The sequence below is a fragment of the Bactrocera dorsalis genome, chromosome 2 (genome assembly GCF_023373825.1).
Source record: "Bactrocera dorsalis isolate Fly_Bdor chromosome 2, ASM2337382v1, whole genome shotgun sequence".
Classification (NCBI taxonomy): Eukaryota; Metazoa; Arthropoda; class Insecta; order Diptera; family Tephritidae; genus Bactrocera; species Bactrocera dorsalis.
Window position 1 is genome coordinate 25547601 of NC_064304.1, and position 27750 is coordinate 25575350.

Consider the following 27750-nt stretch of genomic DNA (forward strand, 5'->3'; position numbering starts at 1 on the left):
AACTTTCTTTCTTCTTCTGATCACACACATGAAAGCGTGTGCGTGTGCGCGTGTGTGTGTGCGTTGAGCGTGCTTTGTGCTGCACACAAATTGAATGAAATGAAGGCGCAAATTGAAGGCGTTGGCCAACAACAAAGACAAGATTGCCATAACAGCGCAGGCAGGCCATGACAACAGCAATCATCAGAGTGACTAAAAAAGAAAACCGACCCAAAAGAACGAAATACGAAAGACGCACAAAACAACAATAATAACAACAATGCGACGCTTTTCAAATTAATACGCATCGCACGCGGCTGTTGTTAGTTGCCACGACATTGCTGGTAGTTGTTGTAGTTGTAGTTGAATGTTGTTGTTGTTGGTGTTACCGTTGATGGCTGGCATGTTGCATGCACTATGCTTATGCATGCATCATTTTGTAGTTGGTGTTGTTGTTGTTTGTAGTTGGTGTTGTTTTTGTTGTTGTTGCTGCAATTGCATTCATTTGACTGTCGATGAGTTGTGCTATATATAAACTTTTGATTTTTGCTCGCTGTGGGCTTTGTCTACGAAAATAACTTGTTGTTGTTTGTGTTGCTTAGCTGTCGTTGTTGTTGTATGCATTTAATTTATATGATGTTGAAAAAATAAAACCGAAAACAACAAAGTGACATCGGCAAGAAATGCATTGTACCTTCTGCATCACCTTCTGCTGCCACACACGTACACACATACAACAAACATACATATACACACGCATTTGCAGCTATTTACATAGACCGAAGCTTACAAATTATTTGTTGCTATGTAAATGCTCTCAAGTACATTTCATTGTAAATTTTTCCCATCAAGGCATTCTTATACACACACGCACACACACATGCACACAAACAAATGCTCATTTACTATACACGCATTAAAGTTACTATTTATATTCTATTTAAATGACATCGCATAGAAATGTGACTTTATTGTGCATATTAGCTGTGGCTTGCAGTGTCTATATATAATGTTGCAACGTTGTTGGCGGCTATCAAATAAAATATATTGTAGAAATATCACGGCAAATGTGTTGGTGATTGCAAGCGGCTAAAAGCTCACAACACTCACCTTCACCAGCACACATATCAATGCCTCTAGTGAAGTATGAAAGCGTGTGCGGAGTGCAGCGGAGCGTTGGGAACAGTAATGGCTTGCTGCATGTGGGATTTGTTGCTTATTAATGTCACATAATTTTTGTGTAAATATGCCAATATGACTCAAATCACAAAAGTGAATTAAATTAACAGCAGTTTACTTAAATGTACAACAGCGCTGATAGCTCCAGTGACAGTACAAGCGCTTTTACTTTGCATATGAATGGATATTACGAAATCAGCAAATGATTTGAGGCCTTTGACTGGCGGAATGAGAGTTTCACACAGAACTTTTACAAAAACAACTCCAGTGTTTGTCTAACAGACTCGCTTGCTTATATAGTACTTTCTTATTAACCCTAGATCATATATGTATTTGCACTGCACCTATTCAGCAACATAGATTGAAAAATCAGATATTGTAGGCTTTTAGAAAGCGTTAACTTGTTAATATATACATTTTTTTGAAAGCTTTCTTTTTTAGAGTAAATTTTATTAACACAGGATTCTATGTATATAATTTTTTCTCTTTTCTTTTGTGCATATTCACCTTTTAGTCTAAAGATAAAGCTCAAAAAGCTCTAATGTGTTAAAGTCATACTTTTTTCGATTGGTACTTTGAATTACAACTTTCGGTTTATGAGCAAAGTTGTGAATACAAAACACCAGAACAATTAAAAAATTTTTTTTTGGGTTTCTATATATATTTTTAGTCTAAAGCTTTAAAAGCTCTGTTGGGAAAAATTATTGAAATTTCAGCAAAATTTATGGAATTACTTTTTTAATTTGTTTTTAATATATATAAAAGCTTCAAAAGCTCTTAATGTGTTAAATTAATTTCGCATATTTCATGTTTGAACACTTGAATTACAGACCACACAGGCAATCGTATACGCTTACTCAATTCAAACTCGAAATCGCGAATTATTTTTTAAGCTTTCGAAAAGCTTTTTAAGGGTGGTGTATAAAAGTTTCTTAAAGCTTTCATTTATTTTTGCAAAAACATTTTAAAATTACAAATTTTAAAAGAATATTTTCAAATTTTTGGCGCTATTTAGATATTTTTTAATGTGTAGGAAAACTTGCAAAGCTGCAAGGATTTTTATTGAATTTGAAGGAATGAGTTAACTTCAGTTTTTAAAATTGATTTTTTGAATCACAAAGATAAAATTATAAAGTTTATTTCTAACACGAAATATTACAATATTTAGTCTTTACAAGCAAAAAGCTTTCGAAAACCGAGTTTCTGGTGTTATTTCCGTTTACGGTATAAAATAATTTCTTAACTATATAACCACTTTTTCTTAAATAATTTTCTTAGACTAATTTGAAAACACTTTTCGGCCTTAAAGCTTGCAAAAGCTTGCTGCAAGTTATAAAAAAAGCTATACAAATTAAGTGTTATGCGTCAATGCGTTTTTATAAATAAAAAAATGTTTAACGTTTGATTTGAAATGTGTATTTTAAAAGCTCTAAAAGCTTTGGTGAGCTTTTATTTTAGTTGAGCAAGGATTAAATGCAAAATATGTTGTTATTATTATTTCCAAATGAATTAAAAAATTTGTATTATCGGTTAATTTTGCGCTGCAAGAGTGAGAAACTTGTATTTAAAAGCGCTAAAAGCTTTAAAGCTCTTTTGTGACATACGATTTTAATTGTAAACCGATCAGCTTTCGAAGTCATTACATGTTGCTAATAGTTTGTTCAACGGGTTTTGGTGTAATTAACAGTTTAATTTTTGTTCTAATGGCATTAATGATAACTTGAGCTTTATGAAGCCGAGCAAGAGCGGGCAAGCTCATATATAATTTGTAGATATGAACATATGTAAATATATACAGAAATTAGCGTTAGCTACACATATTTAACATTGTGCTACATAACTTTCCACTTTTTAACATTTTTACTTTATTTTTACGTTATTGAACTTCCCGGTTTTCTACATATGTACATACATATATACATATGTATATATATATAAACATATCCACAAATTTGTTTTTTATGCAATCTAATTGTTCGCCGCCTGCTACATTTTCTTTAATGACAAAAATGTCTAACAACAACATTTTAGTCCTACTTTCCGTATCACATATTTAGACACACACACATATGTCGTTATTTGTCTTTGATTGCTGGTTTCATTCGCTTGTTTGTTTACGCTTTATACCTCATCACGCTACCCACCTCTCACCTGTCCGCCCAACTAACTATCGACCCATCGTTTGTCACACATTGTCTGTACCGCCTAATGTCCTGCCACGAAATTGTCTCAATGGTCATCATTGCGCGTTGTCCATTCAAACACTGCGTTGATGACCAACTACACCTAACATACACATACACTTATATAAATATATGTAACTATATATGTATATGCATATATATAGTATGTCCGTGTTCATACTAACTATGCTAATGTTTGAGGTGTTACTTGCCGGCTAAAATAAATATACAGTAGTGTAATCATGGCTAGCAACAATAGCAACAAACATTTTCCTTTTTGTTTTTTCCCTGCTATTCTAATGACTAAAAATTATATAACCGTTGTAAATGTGGGGAGTTGAAAAAGTAAGGAAAACACTAAAATTGCGGAACTATACAATTTCATTTAATAATAGAGTTGAGCACAAAGTACTCAAGTCACTCGGTTGGTTGCTTGGCCGGTTGCATGGCGGGGGGTTGCTTTGTTTTTACTACTTAAGTAAAGGGAGCGACACAACAACAATGACAAAAAAAAGCGTCATCTAACAACGGTCTTTAGTCACTATTAATTTGTTGGGTGTGCGCGTCGAAAATTACTGTATCTACTATGCCAGGGCAGTAACTAAGTGGACATAAATGAAAGTTGTGTGTGGAGTGTATGTTTGTATATTAGAATGAATACGCATATGTATGTATATGTATTAGGACGTATGGTGTGTAACGGTTGCTTGTAAGTTGTGGCAGTACATATTTTTAATATTGTTATGAAAATTTCAGTGCTCACTCTGTCTAGAGACAATAAAGCAATAAACCAGCGCTGTGTTCACCTGTGGTATTAAATGATGGACAAGGGAGTCAGCTGTGTGAGCATGTGAGTCCATCATTCGGTAAATCGTGAGTTAATGGTATATTTTGCTTTAAATTTGTTAGTGATTTTTTTCAAAAGTTTTTAGGATAGACTATTCTAAAGTATACAAAAACTATTTCTTTTGGAAAAAAATAAAATATTTTCAAAATAAAAAATAAAAAGAATAGAAAAGAATAATTTTGAGAATTTATTCCAGGAATAAGGAAAAGTTAATCGAAGCTCGCTTCCCTAGAATTTATTACATAAATATATACAGTATTTGAATAAATAAAAAAAATTATATTGGCAAAAGAATGTTGGCTACAGAGCCAATCTTCTGAACAGCATATTTCAACAGGACACAGTGCTTATAGGTTCTGCTGCTAGAGATCTTAGAGACCAGCTGGAGCTGACTAACATTCAAACATATTTGGCATAATCACAGCTCTCACTTTCTAATTCGCTTTCATATTATTCACATACTTTGTTCAACTGAAAATTTATTGTACATACAATTTGTAATCTGCCATATTTAGATGTTTCTTGAAAAATCAGCTGAACTTAGTTCACCTTACAAAAAAGAAATTTATAAAAAATATGTTATAAATCATAAATAAAAACAGACGCTGATTAGAGTTTCAAGATACCTTGACGGAACTGTTTATATATGCACAAATTCCTCATGATTTATAGAAATCTGTTTATCACCAAAAGTTCCTCAACCACAAATTTCTCAGCAGTCACTCTCCTTTTCTAATAATTTCAATTTCTATATTAATTATCGCTTAGATTAAGCAAATTAAAAATAATATATGTACATATATATATAAATAAATAATTCAAAAAATATTTCACAATTAACTTGACTTATATGCTGGCATTTAGCGTCAATTCAATGAAAGATTTTGTTGTTCGCCAGAGATTGAAATCACGTAGGCTGTGATTTATGTGTATTTAAAGAAGAAACCCGGACTTTATACAGTAGTTTTCTGCCTGCTGAAAGATTTTGTTGCTATGACTGTAGTTGTTAATTTTTGATTTTAAAAACACTTACATATATGTTTTAAATACTATTGCTATCACGTTGGTTGTGACTAATGATGAGCGCGCAATTTTTGATGGCATAAGAAGTGGCAACTGTGGATTTGATAATTTTTTCTGCTATAGAGAAAACCGAAAAGTTCTGCTCTAAGATAGAAAATAAATTTTTTTTTGAAGTTTTCGAAAGTCATAAACGCTTTCTTTTACGGATCAATTTACTTAAATAAAACTTAGCTTTATACCAAGAAAATATATAATCCACATAAGAAAAAAAACATTCAAAGCTACAACTAAAACCACCAGGAGTAACCTTCTACAGCTACATATGTACATAGGTATGTACATATATATTGCCAGTGCTGCAGTTCAAATCAGCCGCTAAATTCTTGTCGATATGGTGCATGTAGTCACTTACACATGCACACAAACACACACTCACATTTAAATTGCTTTATGAATGCCAGCCACTGTGCTGAAGATGACGTCTTACTGCCATTTTTTTTCATTTCTTATATAAACTCCACATTCGTTTTAGTATCTCGCTACCGGCAGAAATTAAATATTTGCTGTCTTCATAAATTGCCTACGAAGATGAGTGGCAAATATTTTAAGTTGATGCGATTTTAATTTCATAATAATTTCTGACCACAAATCGTGCGTATGATGATGAATAGGCGTGCAGTTAATATGAAGCATAAAACAGCATATATTTTAAGCACAAACACACCAACCATGTATGAGATATAATTTAAATAAACGCTTTGAAGGCAGTAAGCAAGCGCGGCTTAAGCGGGTAAACGCGAAATGCCGGCGGTATTTTTCGCGGGATTATGTACCCGGCACAGCGCTGAAATTAATGTCTAAAAATTGCAAATTTTTGATGAATCAAAACATATTCGCATTTGATATTTTGTTACAAAAATTTTTATATTTTTTTCATTCCAAATTGATTAAATTTTACTCGATAAAAATTGTAATTAAATATTGTGCAACAGTATTTTGTATACATTTTTTAACTGTTCTACTAAAACGCATTATCAATACAACTTCCTAAAAAAATTTACTTAATAAGATTTTTTATTAAATATTGTGCAATAATATTTGTTTATTTTCTTTCTTAATAAAAATTTGCATTAAATATTTTGTTAAAAAATTAAATTAAATATTCTTAAAAGATGAAAAATTAAATATACAATTTCATATTTCACATTTTCCTATAAAATATTATAAAATAGTTTGCAAAAAAAATTTAATTAAATATTCTTAAAAGATAAATAACAAATTTCATAAAATATTGTGCAATAATATTTTGCTTATTATGTTTCTTAATAAAAATTTGCATTAAATAGTTTGCAAAAAAATTAAATTATATATTCTTAAAAGATAAAAAATTAAATATTGTGCAATAATATTTGAATTTTTTCAAATAAAAATGCATTTAATATTTTCATATAAAAAAATTATAAAATTCCCTAACAAATAACAAAATTCATAAAATATTGCGCAATATTATTTTGCTTCTTTGTAAATAAGAATTTGCATTAAATAACTTGCTAAAAAAATTTAATTTTCCCAAAACATAAAAAATCAAATATTGTGCAATAATATTATACGTACAATTTTTGTCTATGGAATGTTCTTACATATGTTTATTAAATACTTTTCTATTAAAATTTTTATTTTCACAAAAAATAAAAACATTTCGATGAATGTTGTGCAATTACATTTTGTAATAATCTTCTCAACAAAAAATTTGCATTAATTTTTCGCAATAATTTTTTGCATTAAAATTTTCCCATTATAAATTCGCAATAAATTGTTTTCATAAAAATTTGGATGCCGATTCTTATTTTACCCCTCCATTATATCAGCTACTTATTTGAGCATTATGAATTGTTGCCTTTATGCCGCAATTCCAATGAAGCGTTTTTATTGCCATTTTATTTTCAATAATTAGTAATTTTATTGCGCTTGATTTCTATTTTCATTATATTCATGCTTTAGATTTTATTTATTTTTAACGCCCAACAACAATGCGCGCCACTGTGCTTTACTATTGGTGCTGCCGACTGGCGAACTATGCTCGTGCATTGATTTAAATTTCAATGTGTATTCCCTTTATGACGCGCCGCCAGCCACTCGAGCAGCTGCTGATTGGACGACAGCGGCAACAGAGCAATTAAACAACATGTCACGCAGGCAAGCACAGTTTAGCTGATAAAACGTGCAATTGTGGTGAATGATGAGCGTTTGGCTGCCGCTGATTACTGTTATAGTAGAAATTTTATATAAAAACATTTAAAGGAATTTATTAAAGATAACTAAACTTGCTGCATTACTTTTTCTTTTATTTTTTTATTATTTTTTTTAAATTTTTTTTCGTTCAATACTTTTAATAATACTTCCTGACTCACTCATCTTCTACCTCACCGCTCATAATTGCAAACAAGCAGCTTCTCCGTCTTCACAACTGGTTTGTTCTAATACTGCGCCAGAAATCTTACTACGCCCCTTGGAAGCGTACAAATTTGCAACGAAAAATTTTCTGTCACAATTGATAAACATCACATTTTCCATTTGAATAGCATTTTATGTATTCATGCAGAAACTTAATACAATTCAAGCGCGGCAACCCTGCAGGAAAAATTTTGCGCTTGACGCAAATCCGAAAGGTGTGCTTAGGTTAAGGATTACAAATAATTGTTGTATGTTGTTTTTGGATATTCTGAAGAAATTATAAAAATGTTATTCCATGTTTTCGTAATATCTTTTAATTTCTTATTTGAATATTTTTTGGCATGCTGCTTGAAATACATATTTCCTACAAACCAACATACAAAGCAATGCGCCATTATAACTTATTAGTTACACTAATACACCGACGTTCGCATTTCCCATTGCATTGTTGCAACTTGCCATTAATTCCGTTTGCGTTTTCCTCTTGCAGACTGCTTTTTTGCACTATTTCTTATTGGCGCGCCGCACCGGCAGCCGCAGGAAATGTCTGCGCTTGTAAAACAACTTGTTAAATATAGGCACACATGCACACACATATGCGCGTAGACATAAATGTCTATGAAATATTTTATCAGCTTCAAGCGTGCAATGCGCGCAGCCGAAATGGGCGAAGATGCATAAGTCCACCGCTGTCTGCGGCGGCAAACGGTGGCAGGAAATATCTATTTTCCACACTTCTTCATCGCAACAACTCAGCAGCAGAAATTGCAAACTCCGCGCTGCCGCTGCTTTGCACTCACTCATATTTGTTAGTATATATGTGTGTGTGTATGCTTCGCAATTCTTATCGCTGTGGTTACAAATTTTTCAGGACTATATTGGAAAGATCGCGCTATGCGTGTGTGTAGTTGTGCAATTAACGTGAAAATTTCACTTAACTTATTCAAGTGGAAATAATTTTATATATACTTATATAAATTTTGTTCCACTTACAACATTGTTGCTTATACTGGTTGCTGTTGCTGTATGCGCTGGTTGCTGTATGTATGAATGGGCGTTTGTGTTAGCCGCTTTCGTTTGTCTTGCGGCGGCGTCGTTGCGGCTGCCAAACTGTCAGCGCAATTTGTTTATGCCTAATCAAATGTGAAAATCGATTTTTTCCTACTTAATGAGTAGAAAATTTATTTAAGCATTTTGCGGTAGCGACGATGTACTTAGATACATATGTATGTATGTAGTAGATTTATATGTACATATGTAGTGTAAATATATGTTTATAAATTGTGAATGGGAAAATGGTGAAGGTGAAGCTCTCGCCAAGAAAGTATATATGCATATACTAAAATAATTATTTGAGTCTAATAATTACAATAATTTTGATTCTAGATATTATTAAATTATACTTTGACGTTGTAAAAAAAATATTTAGAAGGCAAAAAATAATATTTTAAAAATTGTTTTGAGATTTCACAAAAAGGCTGAAAATTATTTGTTACACAACCAAAAATTTCAATATTTTTTTATACAATATTTCGATGATTAATAGAGAAAATTATAAGAACTTGATTTTTTTCTGACTGCCCTAATGCTTTTCGTTCCAATAGCCATGTTCGATTCGACATTTTCTGCTTGCTATGTTTGCACCCTGCTCTCCCATCGAAAATTTTACAAGTGATACATTTAGTGAGTTGATTTCGTTACAAAGGAGTATAGTGACCCATAAAAGTGGTATAAACGCCATCTAGAATGCTACAGAGCTTTATACTATTTAACATTTTAGACCAGTTATATCACTGTGAATGGCTCAGGAGAGTTATACAAATTATTGACTGTCAAAACTTGTGAACTGGTATAAATTTTAGTCGTTTAAAGAATTTTAATCTTAGGTTTTCTGAAATCTTCCACCAAGAAATGAAGATGAGCAACAGAACTACGCATGCAACGGAGTACATGTTAGCACAAGGTTGCATCGCAATTGCTTAGATGACTGGTATATGTAGCTTGATCGATTCGATACTCTCTAACGTTAGATTAATCGAAAACTCATATATTTTACAAAAAAACTTTCGAAAACTATTTTTTAGATTTGAGGAATTTGAGACTTGAATCTTATGTAATTAATAGAATACAATACTAAAAAAATATATTTAAAATATGCCTTATAAAATAGCAAAGCTAATATAATCTTTTTTACTCCAAATCTACGGTCTTCGCCCAATTACTAGTTCCACTTAACTGCACGAACCACAGCCACACTACAGGGGTTGTAGCAAATAACAGTAATTTTTCTGACTCTACGCCGCGTATTTAATAGCTTAGAGTCAAAACTGTAAAACGACAATTGCATTTACGTTTTAAACGCTTTCGAAGAACAACACATTAAACCCCATAAGTTAAATTACACACTTCAATTAATACACCAAACAAAACATACACACACACACCAGGTCACCGCTTAGTATTGCTGCAAAACAGCGGTGATTGGTGGCTGACAGCCTACTTACTCACAATCGCGCTTCAACGAGTTGTGGTGCAGTTGGTTAATGTCCTGCTGATTTGTTTACTTTAAGCGCGTGCAACAACAGCATTAAATACAAAAACACAAAATATAAAAATCAGAAAACAACACTAAAGCACAAATAACAACAACATGCATGTAATGCAGCTGTTTGATTATTTGCATGCAGCAGCAAGGAGGGTGTGCTGGTGGCAGGCAAACTGTCACTCAAAGCATCAGAAAGTAAACCGCAAGCATTGCGTGGAGAGTTTTCAATTTGAAAAGGATAACAAACGAAAATTGGCATTAGTGGATGTGTTGCATATGCTGAGGATTTGTATTTAATTTATTTTACTCGCTTGCGGTGGTTAAGAAAGCAGCTTTGTGTCGCCTCGTTAAGCGCAAGTAAATTTTATACATTTCATTTGTGTGATGTATGTGTGTGTGTTTGTTTTGATTGAATTAGTTATTTTCACTTTATTTTTAATTGCGTGGCAATTGCGCCAGTCAAAGCGTGTGAGTGTGGACACTCGCATTTAATTTGACATTTTGACACTTGTTTTATGCGGTTAAGAAAATAAAATTTCAAAATTTTCCCCCTGCAGCTCTCAACAGCGGCGTAGACATGTTAACGATACTTGGCATTTCTCATATACTTACATACTCGTATATGTAAGTAAGCATAAGCAAGTGTATGTTTTACGGCTTGTTGCATGCCGCATGCAAGTTTAAGCCAATGCCTATGCCGCTTGTGGTTTGGCCCGAAAAAGGTGCCTCGAAAGACAACCTATAATTATGGCATTAAGGCAAGTGAAATTTTAATTTCTCCGCAGTGCGTAAATGCAAAGCAATATATTTTTGTAGCTGTAAACAACTTTAGTTTGTGCGTAGGGTTTGTAGGCGTGCCGAAGTGTGCTGCGTTGACTTTCGTGTGCGCCTGCGCGCTGACATATAATTATAGGTTCTAGTTAGATTATAACTTTTCTCCTGAATATTCTAAGAATTGTAATTTTTCCATGTAATTTAGGTATTTCTTTATTCTGTATTTTTCTTGGTTGCATGAAACAATTTTTTTAATTATATGTTTGTACAGTTCGCTTGAAATTTATGCAATTTAGATTATTCTTTTGATTTTCTTATCTAAGTTTTTTCTTAATATTTCTCTGATGGATTTGGATTGAAATTATTATAATTATTTTTATTCTTTGTTTTTGTTTTTTTTTTTTTGTTAAATAATTTTTATTTTTTCCGAAAATGGATTTTTAATATATTTCTATTAATTTATTTAGTTGCAAAATTTTTTTATTAAAATTTTCAAAAATAATTTTATGGTTAGCTGTAATATTTTTATTAAATTTTTTAATTTATAAATTAAGCCTCTAATATTATTTAAATAATTTATTTTTTATTTTAATTTTTTTTAATAATTTTTATTTTTTTTTAGGAAATTAATTTTCATATTTTATAATAATTTTTTTTTGTTGATATTTTTACTAAAATAGTTGTTGTCAATTTTTTAATTAGTTGCAATATTTTTATTAAATTTTTTAGTTATAAATTAGCTTTTAATATTATTTAAATAATTTAGTTAATTATACATTTTTTTGTATTTAATTTTTTTAAATTTTAATAAAGCTCGTAAAAGATTAAAAGTAACTTTTTTAATTATAAAAGCCCTTGTTTTTTAGTTTCTAGCGTATAATCTTGGATTTTATAAATTTTTGACAAACAAAAATCTTGGTTAAAGAATTTAAATTTTTAGTTTTACTTTTTTTATTATTTTTTTTAATTTATAAATTTTTTAAATAATTTATTTCGTTATAAAAACTATTTCTTTTATTTTCTGGCTTGTAATTTTGGAAGTTAAGTTAATATTTTATATATTTTGAACAAACAAAACTCCTATCTAAAAAATTATTTAATACGTTTCCAATTTTATGTCTTTTCACCACAAAAACTAATTTTTCCTACTCTACTATTTTTCTACTTATAAAATACAAATTTTCTTATATTTTTATTTTATCCGCCGATCTGAAGCATAAAAGCAGCCCCTTCAGTCAGTGATATAATAACTCACTCAGAAAAAAACATTAACACACAAAAATCAGGCACTTCCTTAGAAAATTTATGAAAAATACTGTTTTTTCCTTACAAAAAACTTCAACCTATTCCCTTCTCGCGCATAAAAGCCGATATTTTTTCTTACACCAACAACAGAAACACCACTTTTTGATTTGTTCATTTCCCTTCTATTGCATTGAAACTTTTATTTTTTTAATTTCAAATTATATTTTGGTTGCTGATGCGCTGAAACGTAAAAATGGTTCAAAAGTCGTTGTTGTCGTTTAAGCAAATCAAAGTGTTGTTCTTGTTGCGCTTGTAACCCCTCAGTTGCGCAGATGCATTGTTGTGACTAGTGTTGTTGTTGTTATTAACTGGTGTTGCTTGTTTGTCAACTTCCATGACAATTTTTTGCTATCTTTTTTGCTTTTGTTTTTGTTGCATTCGTTTCGCGTTTTTTTATTTTGATTTTTTATTTGCGACTATTATTATTCGGTACTTTTCGTACTTCAGTTTGTCACAAACGCATGTTACCACTGTCAGGCGCAACATTGACTGTAGTTGTTGTTGTTGCTTCGCAATGCCGGTGGTTGTTTCTATTGTTGTTGGGCTTGTTGATGCTACTGCTGATGAATGCGCGTTAATTTTGATGGCTTTTTACAATGCGATGCCCTGTGATGTGTGCTATGCTGTGCGCCCTGTTATGCTGTGAAGTGACGAGATGTGTTGTGATGCGCGTACCAACACCAAAAACACCCCGAAACATTGTTCGAATAGTGGCAAAGGCTGTTTCACCAAAAGTAGAGTTGAAAAAAAAATAGTATTTGTTATGCCGCTCGCAGACAAAAGCGGTGGAAATTTGATGCGCACCCCTTGCCGATAGACCCACCTTTAGCAGGCAGTTCGTCATTTCATCATTCACTGGTCTCATAAATGCGAAATATGATAATGCATTATTGTTTCGGCTGCTCGAATTGCTGTCGCTGGCGGCGCCACGTCATCGTACGCTATGCGCAACAGCGCGCACGTAAAATTGGAAACTTGTACTTTTTGTTGTCGCCTTTTAGGGGTTGCACCAGGCGCACGTAAATACAATTGCCTTCTGTCTATGTTGACGCATTGCTTTTTGGGAGATGCTTTTTGCTGACTCAAAAATTATACTATTTTTTATTTGCAGTGTGATGGCAGTGAAGAAGGGGTGTGGCTACATTTACCGATACCGGCAATTTTTCGCTACTTTGCGAAATTAACTTTTGCATGGCATTTTTAGTGCGGTAATGCGTAATTAAATGCTTAGTGACAGGACTTGGTACTTGGATAAGTTAAAAAAAATATAATAATAATACAAAAATTTAAACATTTTTGTAATTTGAAATTTTTGATAAAATTTCTTGCATTTTTAGTTAAAAAAAATAATATAAAGATATGTTAAATTTTAAAAATATTTTTTTTTGACGAAAAAATAGCAAAAAATCGCTTTTTAATAAAAAAAAATAAATAATACAAAAATATTAATATTTTTGTAATTTGAAATTTTTAAAAAAATTTTTTGAATTTTTAATTAAAAAAAATATAATAAAAAGATATAAGTTAAATTTAAAATATTTTTTCACGAAAAAAAACTAGCAAAAAGTCGCTTATCAACAAACTAAAAACAGTTTTTTTTCAAGTTAGGACTCCTTAGCAACTTTCACTGCGTTAAGCCAGACCAGCAGACGCCTGCCTGCAGTACAACCCATTTATGCGCCAAACTTCTTCAACTGCTTCAAAAAAAAAAACAAAGAGATAAAAACACAGTTAAGTGTGTGAAAATGTTCGCTCTTGGCTCTTAAGCCGGTTACCTCCGCCACAAATGACGTCAATATAGCAGACGTAAGCGCAGTCATAATAATTTCCTATGAAAAATATGCTCAACAAGCAGTGGAGAAACACTTCAAAGTTGCTGCTTTTACCGCCAAAACGCGCATGCGCTGCTGTCTTTAACAGCCCAGCCGGCACTTTTAAGAAAAGCCCTTTGAAAATGGGCCGCTCCACGTAGCACTCACAATGCACTCCACTTTAAGTATACAACGCCAGATACCAGAAAGAAAAGAGCCGAAAGACAATGGTCACAACAGCATTGGAGCACTTCAAAAGCCGGGGCTTAAGCCATACTCCGAGGCGTACTTGAGCGGACAAAGCCAAAAAAAAAATCACATTAAAAAAGCAATAAAGCGAACGCCAAACAAAAGCGTTTTCGAACGCATCTTTTGCATTGAATTTTACAGATCTTTACTAGCACTACTACAACAATAATAATAACAACAAACAGATTTCAATGTAATGAATTATTTACGGTGATAGGCAAAAATTGTAACTGCGCGCGCTGTTGCTGGTGCTTGCGCCACACGGTGTAAGCACTTGCAAGCGGGTAGCGGGCAGCGGTCGGCAGTTGCAGCTGCACTGCACTGTGCGGCAGACAGTGATAATGCATTTTCTGCGCAGACGCTCATGCGCGCCCAGCTGTCTGCCACGCCGTGTTGAGTAGAAGCTTGCTTTTTTCATAAGATCTTTTTATAGTTCGCTTTTTTGTTGCTATATGAGTCTTTTTTTTTTGTTGCTTTATGAGTTTTGTTTGTATGCATGCGTGTAAGTGTATATTTCTTTCAACGCACAAAGCAGCTTACGACGCTTTAAGCGCCCAAAAGTGGCTGTAGCAAATCATAAAAATGGGATTTTCAGCTTAGCATTCAATCTTTTGCTTTGTCTGGCAGGCTTCACCTTTATCGCTGCTGTAGTTGTTGTTGTTGTTGTTGTTCTTGTCTCATTTTGTTCTACTTTTTGTAAGAATTTATTTTCAAACACACAAAAATTGTGCGCTCAATTGTTGATTGTTTAAACTTTGCCGCAACATGAGATTCGACTGCGTCTAGGCAAGCGCGTCGTTCGTCGGAGCTTTCGGTACATTAAAGCTTTGTAGCGCTGTGTTCGTGTGTTCGCACATAAACTAGGCGTGTCGCAATTTTACTAAAGTAATTAAAATGATGAATTTATGTTGAAGTTTATTAGGCGAGCCTAATACTATTGATTTACTAGTGAGAAAACTAAAATAAAAAGCTTTATGGCATATATATGTTTGTACACGTACACTACCAGCTTTAGTGTCTTAAAATTCTGCTTAAAACTGGTCAGCGTGAGTATGCTGTGTGGCTTTATGGTTTAAATACCCGTTCAAGGTGTTGGAAATTTAATTAAATGCACGCAAAATTACTTCGGACAACAATGTTGCTTAATGGCACTCATTAAAGTGGGGGCTTTTAAGCGACGAGCAGCTACTTTTTTTGTTTTTTTTTCAACGACGAAATTTAACTTTTTTGTCTTTGCGTTGACTCACTGTTCTACTTGTTGCATTTCTTTCGATTTTTAGGTTATCCAAACGCCAGCACTTTAACACAATTTCTACTGAGTTCCATAATAAATTACATACCAGTCACAAGCAGGCTCCTATCACGCACATAAAAGCACATATCGCACGCATAACCTCCTCTAAAGCTCTCGATATCACATACACCTCAGCATTTAAAGCAACAATCGTATTTTATAGCTCAAATCAAAAAAAAAACTGGTAATAAAAAATAATTTGTATTTATGCAGCACTTACCAGGGTCTGATGTGTCTAAGACAGGTGGTTGTTGTGATAGTGGGCCAGGTGTACTACCAGCGCCCGGCGACCTAGCGTCATCGTTCATGGCGCCACCATATGACAATTGTGAACTAGGGGGCCGCTGTAAATGAAAAGACGAAAGAGCGAAAGGCAAACATTAATATAAATCATATGTGGTGCGCATAGCAAATGATTGTGTTAAATAAATTTATGGCATTTTAAATAGGTAAATGGTTAAAATTTAAATTCGTTAACATATTTATAATAATTTTACAACTACTGAGTACCGAAAACACTACTGTCATTATATACGTTTAAGGCGCTCAGCACAGTTGTAGTCACGGCTACTCGTGTTTAGACTATGCTTCACGGCGTCTTCGGCGGCGAGCGCTTGTGTGTGGGCTGCGCGCTGAGTTCAAAGCGAATTTTGTGTATAATTTAATTTGTCAATTTTTTTTGTAATTTTAAAAAATTTTTTTTTTTGGAATTTTAGTATATTTTTTTAACGAAGTGCAATTAAAACTTAATTGAGTATGCTGAAGACAGTTTTGCTTGCCGCCGAAGTTTTGATGTGGTTTTTGGCATGACGAAACTTTAGAATAGACGCATTCTAAGCACGTGTGCTACGTTCCCAATATTTGCATACATAAATTTATTTGATTTTTCAATCGGCATATGAGCAGTTGTGCTTTTAAAAATATTTTTAATTATTTTTTTGTGGCAAAACATAATTATAGATTATTTCATTATAGAATAAAAAATGAAAAAAATATTTAAAATAATTCTTCAGTAATGCCTGACCAAAGTCATTACATCCCAAGAAACAGACGCTTAAAATGCGACCGTTTTTACTCACCCTCCCTCTCACACAATGCTCTCAATACCTCCATTACTTACATCTCTTTTCCTTAAAAATTCCCTCTTTTAATTACGTATTATTTCTGTATTTTTTTGCAATTAAGAATTTTTCAACTACTTTGCCCACGCATGCGCAGCCATGTAATAAACTCGTAGACCTATCGTTGCTTATATGTAAGTGGGTAATTAACTGGGTAGCACATAAATTTTGATTATTGCCGGCAAAGTGGCATGACGAAAGCCACATAATTGTCTGTTGTTTTTAAATTTATTATAAATTGCTTATTAGCATTTTTTAAATTAATAAAATCACTTTTGACTAATGGAAAAGTATATGCACGCGCAAAAAGTGACTAAACAAATATAATTGGTTTCACAAAAAACCAAAAACAAACAAATAACAAAAACAATAATAATGCATAAAACGTGACTGTCTCGTTTACATTATTGGTAAAAAGTAATTAAATTTCGTGAGCGACGCCAATCGAAGCTTGAGTACAGAAATAAACAAGCCGCCTTATTGCTACGCCTTATAGAATGCGAAGTGTTTGGAAATGTATTAATTTGACAATAAATTAAGTTGAAATTGTATACAACAGTCAAAACCAAAATATGCTGGAAAATGCATAATTTTGCTTTTATAATGACCGCTGGAGAGAGGTGTAAAATATGGACAAATTTTGAAAAAAATTGCATTGTTTGGACTGAAAACGATCAAAAATGTGTGGCACGATACAAAAATGATGGCGTCACTGAGTCCAGCCACTCGAATTCACGACTGACGCATACTCAATTTACTTTTTTAGCGTTTGATTATTTGCGCAATTGAAATCTTCATATAGTAGTACATAAGTAAAGAAAAAATTAAGTGACAAAACTAATATACTTAGAATATTTTTGACAATGTATAAAAAATTTCATAAATAATAAAAACATAAATTTTAATAATTTAAAAAAATATAGTTTGAAAAATTTTAAAAATTAATTTTTTTTAATTACTCATTTTAATTTTAATAAAATTATTTAATTAATTTTTAAATAATAAAATATTCTAAAAATTAATTTTTTAATTTTCTAAAAAAATTTAATAATTAATTAATTATTTTTTTTTAAACTATATTTTTTAAGAATTAATTAATTATAACTTTTTTAATTTTTTAGAATATTTTTTTAATTCAAAAATTTAATTTTAATTAAAAAAAATAATTAATTATAAATTATCATTTTTAATTATTTGACATTTTTTCATTTTTTTTTACCTATTACTTAAAAAAAATTAATTATTACTTCTTTAAATAATATATTTTAATTCTATTTTTTATATTTTTTTAACTCGATCAAAATAAGTAAAACGCTTGTGGGAAAAATATATAATTTAACTATATATTTTATAAATTTTTAATTATTTATAATTTTTAATTATATTACATTTTTTGATTTTTTTTTTTCGTTAATAAATATTATCAAACTCTTCTAATCGCATTCACCACTGTATATTTTTTCTTAAGCACACATTTTCCCACACGCACACACTTTCACTTGAAATTCTACGATTATTGTCGGCATGGAGTTTCCCAGTAAGCCGACAAAATTTTCCTTAACAAGTCGACCGATCGACTAGACCAACCTGTCGGCCTGTCAAAATGTCAAAAACGAAATGATGAGCTTTACGCAACGCTGCATACATATTTAAATGTTCACACATACAGATGTATGTGTATATATACAGGGCCACAGAAGCACCGCGAAACATGCGAGCACGCTTAGCGAAGTATGTGTGTACATATGTACATTTGCGTGCATATCAAGCGCGGTCAGAACGTCTAGACTATGTCTAAAAAAGTTAAAGCGAACAGCTACAAAATCGTCATACACACATACATACTACATGCATGTGATTAAAATAATGTTTTATAAATGTATAAATATATGCTTAGCTGCAATTTAAAAGAAAATCGCAAGCGTAAGAAATTAATATGCGGCTGCGTGTGCGTCTAAGGTTCACACATGTGCTCTAATGCATATTATAAGTAATATATACATACATATGTGTATGTATATGTATGTGTTTGTGTGCGTTTGAACTTAGCACATATGCGCTCTGCCTTTATTTTTATGTATTTTTTTTTTAGCTCATTTCCACAAAAGCTTGCAACATTGACGCGTCAAAAGGCATGTTGCTGACGGCATATTAAAATTTGAACGCAGAATTTGTGGGTATTCATTTCAGGATTTTTACAAATTAAAATGGGAAAGTTACTTATATAAAGCAGGGGGGAAGGCAGTTGACTGTTTAAAATCATATGCTGGATAATTTAAAAATTAGATACATACATATATATTATTGGAAAGTAGACTGAAGAAGAGAAAAAGTTACAAAACTAACTTAAACAAGCTCATTGGCGTTGAAAGCTGGACTTCTGTATTAAAAAACTTAAGATGGACATAAAATATGCTTTCAGCTTTAAAAACAAAGTATGCGGGCTCAGTATTTTATATTTAAAAAATCTAATTTATAAAAAATATCTAAGGATCCCCAAATTAAACACATTTCGCTTAGCGAGAAAACTAAATTTGGTAACAAAAATTTTTATTCTTCAAAAAACAAAGTAATTTTTACTTCGGTAGCGAAAATTTATAAAAAAGTAGAAGGGAAAAGATGTCTCTTATCCACTTTGCATCAAAGAGAAAAAATCCTCTAGTTGTCAAACGATTATATACAAGCGCAAATGCTCTGATCAGCTCACAGCTCTTTACCTATTTGAAACTCCACACCGCCAAGCCACGCCTTTTCCCACACAGCGAACTAATATTTCATTTTTGCACGCCGCAATAACCAATTATAGCCAACGCCATAACCAAGCGACTGCCAACAAAAACAAAAACTGTAAAACTCTCCCACCATTTGCTGCGGCCTTTCATAATCAAAAAGCAAAAATCAAAAAAAAAAACAAGAAAAAAAACTCCACTAAATATGACACTACGCCAACTAGTGCCTCTTTTAAATGCAGACAACGTTTCTAAATAGTTAATAAAAATTATTTGCATTGCATTTTAATTGAATGTTTTCAAATTTTCTGCACACAGGTCGAGCATGCGAAATGACAATAATCATAACTATTAAAAGCAAATGTTTGATGAGGTGAAATTCAAATGCGTGCAATGGCTAACCGCCACCACGGGTATTTTGTATAGGCAGGCATATGTACATATGTATAATATATATATATGTATATACTATATTTTATATACAAACTTATATATAAATATACATTTATGAAAAAATCACAAAAAAGAATTATTATGCATGAGAGTAGCAACACGGAGTACCCAAATGTCTGTCATAATAAAAATAACTTTTTAGATAAAAAATTAAGAATAAAAAATATTTGAAAAGTGAAAACAATTACAAACACAACTGCTTGCAAAAACAATACAAAAGGCGAAATTTCGATTATAATTACAAATGAGTCGCTTCACAGGCAGCTGATATGTGAGCGCTTGCTTTGCCTTTGTGGCAAACGTGTTCTATACAAAATTACAACAACAACGTGAGTACTATCAGTAGTCACAAGCAAATTAAAAAGCTATATATACATGTAAAGTGCTCTACGTCACTTGAATACATATTAAATATATGTGAGTATTTACCAAGACCGCTCAAAAAATTTTAAGAAATATGCGTGCTTGCCGGTTTTTTTTTACTTTTTTTATTTCGTTTATTTTGCTTTGAAAATTGTTGTAAGAGTTCTGATAAATTACATAAAAAAGCGGTGAGATCAAATTAGTTGCAGGCATGCGCTTTCAGATGACGTTATTTATACGCGATTTTACAGACAATTAGGAACACTAGCGCAGCTGTGTGCATGAAAAGTGGGTTTAAATGTAAAAATGTAATGACTTAACAAAAAGTAAAAAAAAAAATAAAAATAAAAAAAAATGTTGATTCGTTTCAACAAAGGTTAAAAAAAATTCTGAAAACATTTTTGAAAAAAAAAAAATTGTTTTGAAAAAATAGTTTTGAAATAATTTTTTTTAAATTTTTTTTTTAAATTTTTGTTTTGAAACATTTTTGGAATTTTCTTTTTAATATTTTCACAAATATTTTTTTTTTGAATTTTCAACTATTTTAATTTTTTCAAGGCCTTACTATTACTCTTACCATATGCACAATATAAACAAAAAATTCAAAAAAGAGATAATTTTTTCATTATATTTTTGTTTAAGTTTTTCCAATTTTTTGTTTGAACAAGTTTTCTCATTATTTCCTAAACATATGTACATATTCATATATGTATGTATGTCTTTATATAATATTAATTACTTTTCTTTACAACAAACCACAGTGCAACCCAAAACAAAAGACTTAAGCGCGCAACTTCCCTTGCGATTGGCGCTGCCTGATTGCGCGTTGTTGCTGCAGAGCGCAATCAATTCGCAGAAAGTGTTCAAAATTGTGCTATGTCTTAAGTGTATAAATGAATATGTAATTAGCTTTGTGTATTTTAGCGCTCAATGATTTTATTTTAGTATTTTTTTGATTGGCAACAACGCGTGCCACTGCATGTTGCAGCTGCAGCGTGCGCTTTTATTGCATTTCTGCCAATATAGACAGTTTTCTATTTTCAACTCTGGTAAACTTTTATGGGCAAAGGTATTTGCCAGTTGTAAATGGTGATTGAGTTGTCAGCGAGTTGCCAAGGCAAAGGAATGCTCAAGGAATTGAGGTGTTATACAACATGTTAGTTGCTTGAGTTGATAATAAGTGTTGCTTGTGCTGTTGGAGGTAAGAGAAGACTGCGTGAGTTTGGACATTTCAATGGGATGCAGAGCGTTTTGGCAATGAAAAGTAGGTTTTGTTAAGAAAATGTTAAAATATATATATTGAAGCAAAGGAATGCTCAAGGAAAGTACTAAAGGTATATAAAAAAATATTTTTAGAATTTTTCAAACAAAAAATTTATTAATGTATAATGTAAGGCAATTTAAAAAACAAAATTGAAAAAAAACGTAAAAAGGGCTGCTGATTATTCTTTGCTTTTTTGGGAAATTTAAAAGTAAATGTATTTTAATATCATTAATATTTGTAATTATAATATTAAAATATATATAAATAGTTATAATAACAAGCAATTCGAAAAACTATAAACTTTTTTTACTTAATAAAATTTTATATATTGCTAGCACTCATTAGTTTCTACACTCGAAACTTTCTATTAAAATCCAATTCAAGCAGCACTTCAACAAAACTATTAAAACTCAATAAAAAGCTTATCGGCAAATGTATATTTTCACTTAATTGTTAATTGCAATTATAAGAGTTTACTCTCCAGTGCCGTAGTGTGTAAACTCCATAAATATCGAAAAGCAGTGGCACAATTGACAAGTGCATGCGGCATGAGCATGAAGTGCGCCGCCCTCAGGGCAACAGAAGTGCCACTTTAAGCGTAATACTTAAGTACTTGACTTAAGCACTGAGGAGCAGATGGCAAATTGAAAGAAATAGAACAAATTATTCATACAAATTCACTTGCTGCTAGCAAAAATCTCAACTATAATTTAAGTGCACGAAGAGCGTGACGGTTAGAGCTATAAAGTGTTGAAGTTCAGCAGCAGAAATTTTAATAACTTTTGTATATAAATGCAATTTTTCTAAATAAAAATGTAGAATATCCAATTCCTCATTCCAACTTCTTCATTTGTTTTTGCACACATCCAGCGCTTGTGCTGCGCAGCCGCCACATTTACTCTTAATTTGTTTAATCAACAGCGAGTTAGCGATTTTAATTATCACACATTTGATGAGCATTTAACGCGAGAGCATCTAGCAGTCAGCTATTTATGTGTTCGCACATGCGATTGTTACATTTCCGCCAACAACAAACAACAAGAACAAAAGCAACAACTTGAGCTAGTTCAACAGCATGGCAGCCAGCGAGAGCTTGTATAAAAACCTAACTTAGTAGCCGCTTAATGACTTTTACTTGCTACACGGCTTTTGTCTGCTGCGCTAGCATAAAATGGTGTGTTTAATTAAGTTTAAATAACAACAAACGCTTTTATCGAATGATTGTATGCAGATGTGTATCTGTGTGTATTGGACGAAGTGGCAAGTCCATTGAATACGCAGAATCGTACATAAATGCGGTTATAAAAATCTTAATGTTTATTTTATTGGCTTTCAGCGAGCAGCAGCAGCAGCATGCTTTCAAAGTCATTGGTTCAATTTAGTAGTAAATTTTGTAAAAAGGTACTTTAAGTGTTGCTTTTGACGTCTGTCAATACGCTGCCATGCTAGAATAGCTAGAGTTGAAATGTATCTATTAGTTTTGAGCGGCTTTAAACTATTATTTGTAACACTTTTATCACCATTTTTATTTTTTATTTTGAGGCATTTGAATTGGGAGATTGCTAAGCTGTTCATTGACTTTGTGTTGGCTTTCTTCTAGAGTTTGAAGCTCAAAAAATATTTTAACATCAATTAGTAATTAGCTATGTATGGCAATAACACAGTTTCCATTTCCAAGCGCTTTTTTTCCTTTATTGATTTTTTTAAGTAGTCAGATCAGTTTGAGCCCTTGTAAAAATCGAAATTGTTTTTTGTAGACTTTTGAGTCTTAAATACGTTATTAATTTGGTAGCACACTGTAATAATTCTTTAAAGCATCAAAGCGACTTTTGCTCGAAGCTGTGTTTTTGAAATCGAGCTACGTGGTACTCTGTTACTAACCTAATCCAACTGTGATTTCTCGAATGATCAGCGCCCATAGCATCTCTACTTAAGATGACGCATCCGAAAATTGTCTGAAAAGCCGCCACTTTGTAGCAAACTGTCTACATAAAATATTTTATACAAGAGAATTCATTTTTAATAATGCCTGGGTGCGAAAACTACGACTCTTTTTTCCATACTCCTAGAAAAAAAAGGCGAAAGTTGTAATTGCAATACTTCATCTATAGGTTTATCGATAATTTATTAACCAAACTATTTTCTCTGCTAATTTTAAAACTTCGATAAGAAACCCTCAGAAAGTAAAAGTAATAGCCAAGCGTCTAAAACACTTTTTTATTATATTAAAAAAAAAATATATATATATATAAAGCACATTAATGTAGACATATCCATAGTTTCTGTAACTTTTTATCTAAAAAAATGCTAATTGCTTACTCGACTCTTCCATAACAATATTTATGCTTGGTCGATCCAGTTAAATCCGATATCTTTGTGCACGCACCGACTCATTAGCGCTACGTGTTTTACACTCCCTTGCACTTGCAACTAAAACAACTTACGCACAACTCGCAAAGACATCACAAATTACAAATTTTTTGCTTGAAAATCATGCGTGCCACAAATACCTGCAGCTAGATGTGCGCACTAACCCTTCCACTTTGCGACAAATTAGTGCAACGCATTAAGATACAATAGGTTGTTGCCTTTTGTTTTTGTACAAACAACAATGCGGCTAGCCAGCCGCCACCTGCCGTTATCGCTGCAGCAAGGCTATTAAATTACAATTAGGGAGCAAAAGTGCGTAAGGGCGTATGCAGCTAAGCGAACGCACTTATTTATGTGTATTTATAGTTGTTGTAAAGCATTTTTTCAACGATTTCATGCCTGAGTTGAGGCCAAAGTGCGTTTTTTCGCCTTTTTCACACGTGTGTGCTGCTCCCAATGCGCCACCGCAGCAGCACAAGCTAAAAGGCGCTATGTACGGGACGTGCCTGAAGGGTTCTTGCGAAATACTTTAATTAATATCCAATTCAATTAATGCTAATTAAACTATCAAACTCTGTGCATCTACTAAAAAACCAAATAAATTTCGCTATTTGCAGAGCAACTGTGTATGTGTGAGTGTCGGTGTGCGCACTTGTCACAAAATTCAGTCCAGCGATCGCGTTTAATAAACAATCGCACAAATTTCCCTTCTTGCCACACTAACTGTTGTCATTAAAAGCGCCAGCAAATATTAACTAAAATGCTAATGAAAGTTTAATCCTGTCGCAGCGCGAAAGCAGACAAAAGAGAAAGTAAAGTGAGCGCCAACCATTCGCATGTACGTGCGTTCAGGCTATCTGCCACAACACTTGACCCATACGCCCGCCGCGTATACCGTTGCGCGTTTGCATAGCAATTAATACTAATTTTTATTTGGATTTCCCACATATATAAGATCGTAGCTGAGTTTTGTTGTTGTCATTGTACCATTATTGTGTTCTAACCTTGCATGTCCCCAAACAGTTATCAATATTAAATTGTATTTCATTAAAAAAATGCGCTTAATTGCACGTCGCTAACCAATATTTGTAATATTTGTGTGCTGAAGAAGCCAAAAACAAAGCGAGCAACATTAATTCGTTGCAACATTGAACAAAGCAGCTTGTAGCTAGCGCTAGTATCTAACTCTTCAATGGACTTAGCTTAAAGCTAACAAACTTGCGCTACACACACACACAAGCGCGCTTGTATATCGGCGCGCATTTATCTTAAGTGCGCTTTATTAATAAATAAATGAAAATTAAAAACAGCAATAACAAAAACAATAAAATTGTTAGCAAACGCCAACAAAGCTGAAACAAAAACCATCAAAAACCAACAAAAAAGCGTCCACTGTCTGTGCGCTTCCCACACAGCCACACGCGCGGCTGATAACTTCATTGACAATCGCCAGCGTTATCGCTATAACCATTTGACGTTATGCCACTTTGGGGAGCTACCGGTGTGGCGCCAACAGGGACACGGCGCGCAAGTGGCATGGCTGTGCGGCAACTACAAGCTACCGTTATGTGGATATGCTATTTCTTTGTTTCTTTGAAACGCGGCGGAGCAGGGCGGCCCAAAGTGGTGTAGTTTGTGGCCATGTACCGTTATAACTAACCGACTAAGTGTTATTTGCAAGCAAGCAATAAAAAGGGTGAGTCGCCCATCCGCGCTGCCAGCCAAACACCCCCACTAAGACGCACACACACACTTACTTCCTGTGTAGTGATCAAGAAACAATTTAACTTATTTGCAAAAACAACAACAACGACGACTTAACTAAACTGTCGTACGTAAGTATTCCCGCAAGTGGTATGTTCTTATTTATTAATGGTTGGCTGTGCCACTCGAAGTTGCACGTAAAATGTTGAAATTATTTATTTATAAAACAAATGCGAAAATTGAAAAAGGCGAAGGTGAAGGCAAAAGCGGCGAACCAAAATGGCTGAGAAGCCGCTGTGGGACAATTTATAGAAGCAGCGTGGTTTGGGGAGATAGCAGAAATGAGGGGGCAAATATGTTTTTGAAGCAAGCGCAACTATACGGCTAAGTTTAAATGTATTTTTAATAAAGAAAATTAAAAGATATTTGAGAGCTGACTCAAGCAGTTGCTGGGCTAGAGCTGATTGTTCCGGAAGAATATGAGAGAAGACCAAAAATTATCAGTAATGAAATGTAATTATGCTACAGAGAACGCACTGAACGTTAGGTTATGAAATTTAGTTTTAGCACGATATGTTAGTGGCTGGGGTGGACTATGAAAGCGAGTCACTAAACCCAGCTAAATTGCTAATGAAGAACTGCTATTTTCTCCAAAAAATATTTTTCTATTTTTTTAATATTTTTTTATTATATATTTTTTCTATTGAATTTTTTTTTAATATTTATTTTTCATATTTTTATTATTTCATACCGAAAACCTGGTATTAGCGTTATGAATATTTTTTTATATATTTTTAATTGTTTTTTTTTTTTTTTTGTTATATTTATATATTTTATATTTTTAATGTTAATTTTTTTTTATATTTTGTTTTCATATTTTTATATTGTTTTAATTTTTTACTTACTATATTTTCATTTTCATATTTTGTTTTTTTTTTTAATAATTTTGAACTAACTTTAATTCATAAAACTTTTAATTTAATATTTTCTTATTCTTAATTATATACAACATTTTTCTAGCTCACACCACTGATATTTATGATAACATTTTTCCAACACTCTCGCTTAAGGCCCACTAAAGTCATAAACATTCAACTACGAAATAAGTCGATATTAAGTAATCAGCTATAGATAAATACGCAACAATAACACAAACAAAACAAAAAAGTTAGTACCAAAACTTTTCTATTTATGTAATTATACGTAAAAAACTCGGTTAAGGCGAAGGCAAAATGATGGTGCGACGAGCAATAAATAGACGTAGCTGCAAAGTGTGGGGAAGTTAATGTGTTTTACGAGTATTTAAGAGAAGGGTTTATTATTTAAGGGTCGCGTAAAGTAGTTTAAGTAAAACAAAACTTTGTTCAATATATTTACTGACCAGCGGTTGGCAGATAATGCAAGCTACGCCAGTCGCCTTGTGGCGGAAAAAAATCGACAGAATTACTATGACAAGCAGTAAGTAATTTATTGCTGTTGTTGGGAAGAAAAAGAAACGTATAAGTGCTACAAATTGATTAAAGTAAAAGTTGTTGTACTACCGACTAATAGCGATGATGAAATCAATGTAAGTGGTCAGCAAGAAAATTAAGGGAGTTTCTACTGGAAAGCAGAAGTGGAAGACGTTCCAAAGAGGAAAGCAGTGATTTTAATACACACATAAGTATATATATAAATGTATATATATTTATTTATATACAATACATATAAATCGCTCAGCAAACCTCGGCGTTAACAATGCCAAAACTCAATTATGCGGTCTTAACACCCTCAAAGCAGCATAGCTAAAGGTTATAACAACAACGTAGCAAATACTACTGCTTATAGCTCGGATATAATTATAAGTAATACAGTGGCGTACATAATATTAGTATTATTATGTAAAACTTTATATTTTGAACTATTTTTTCGTAATGAAAAATCAAATATAATTTTTTTAGAATTCAGGTTTAATTAATTATTCTTATTGCTTATAACGAATTTGAGAAATACATATATTAAAGTCTCCGTTCTAACAGGAATCATTTCACAAATGTCCGCATATTAGTGATTTCGAATGCATTAAATAGCTTAAAATAACTGCAAATAAAGATATTCTACATA

At 32.3% G+C, this 27750-nt stretch overlaps 1 protein-coding gene across 1 annotated transcript in view; it reads right to left on the minus strand.

Moving 5' to 3' along the window:
• Positions 1–27750, minus strand: part of LOC105231083 (homeobox protein homothorax) — a 320426-nt gene that overhangs the window by 153778 nt on the left and 138898 nt on the right. Inside the window, exon 7 of the mRNA XM_049448510.1 lies at positions 15864–15987. Coding sequence (XP_049304467.1) covers positions 15864–15987 — 124 coding nt within the window. The remainder of the gene's footprint in view (positions 1–15863; positions 15988–27750) is intronic.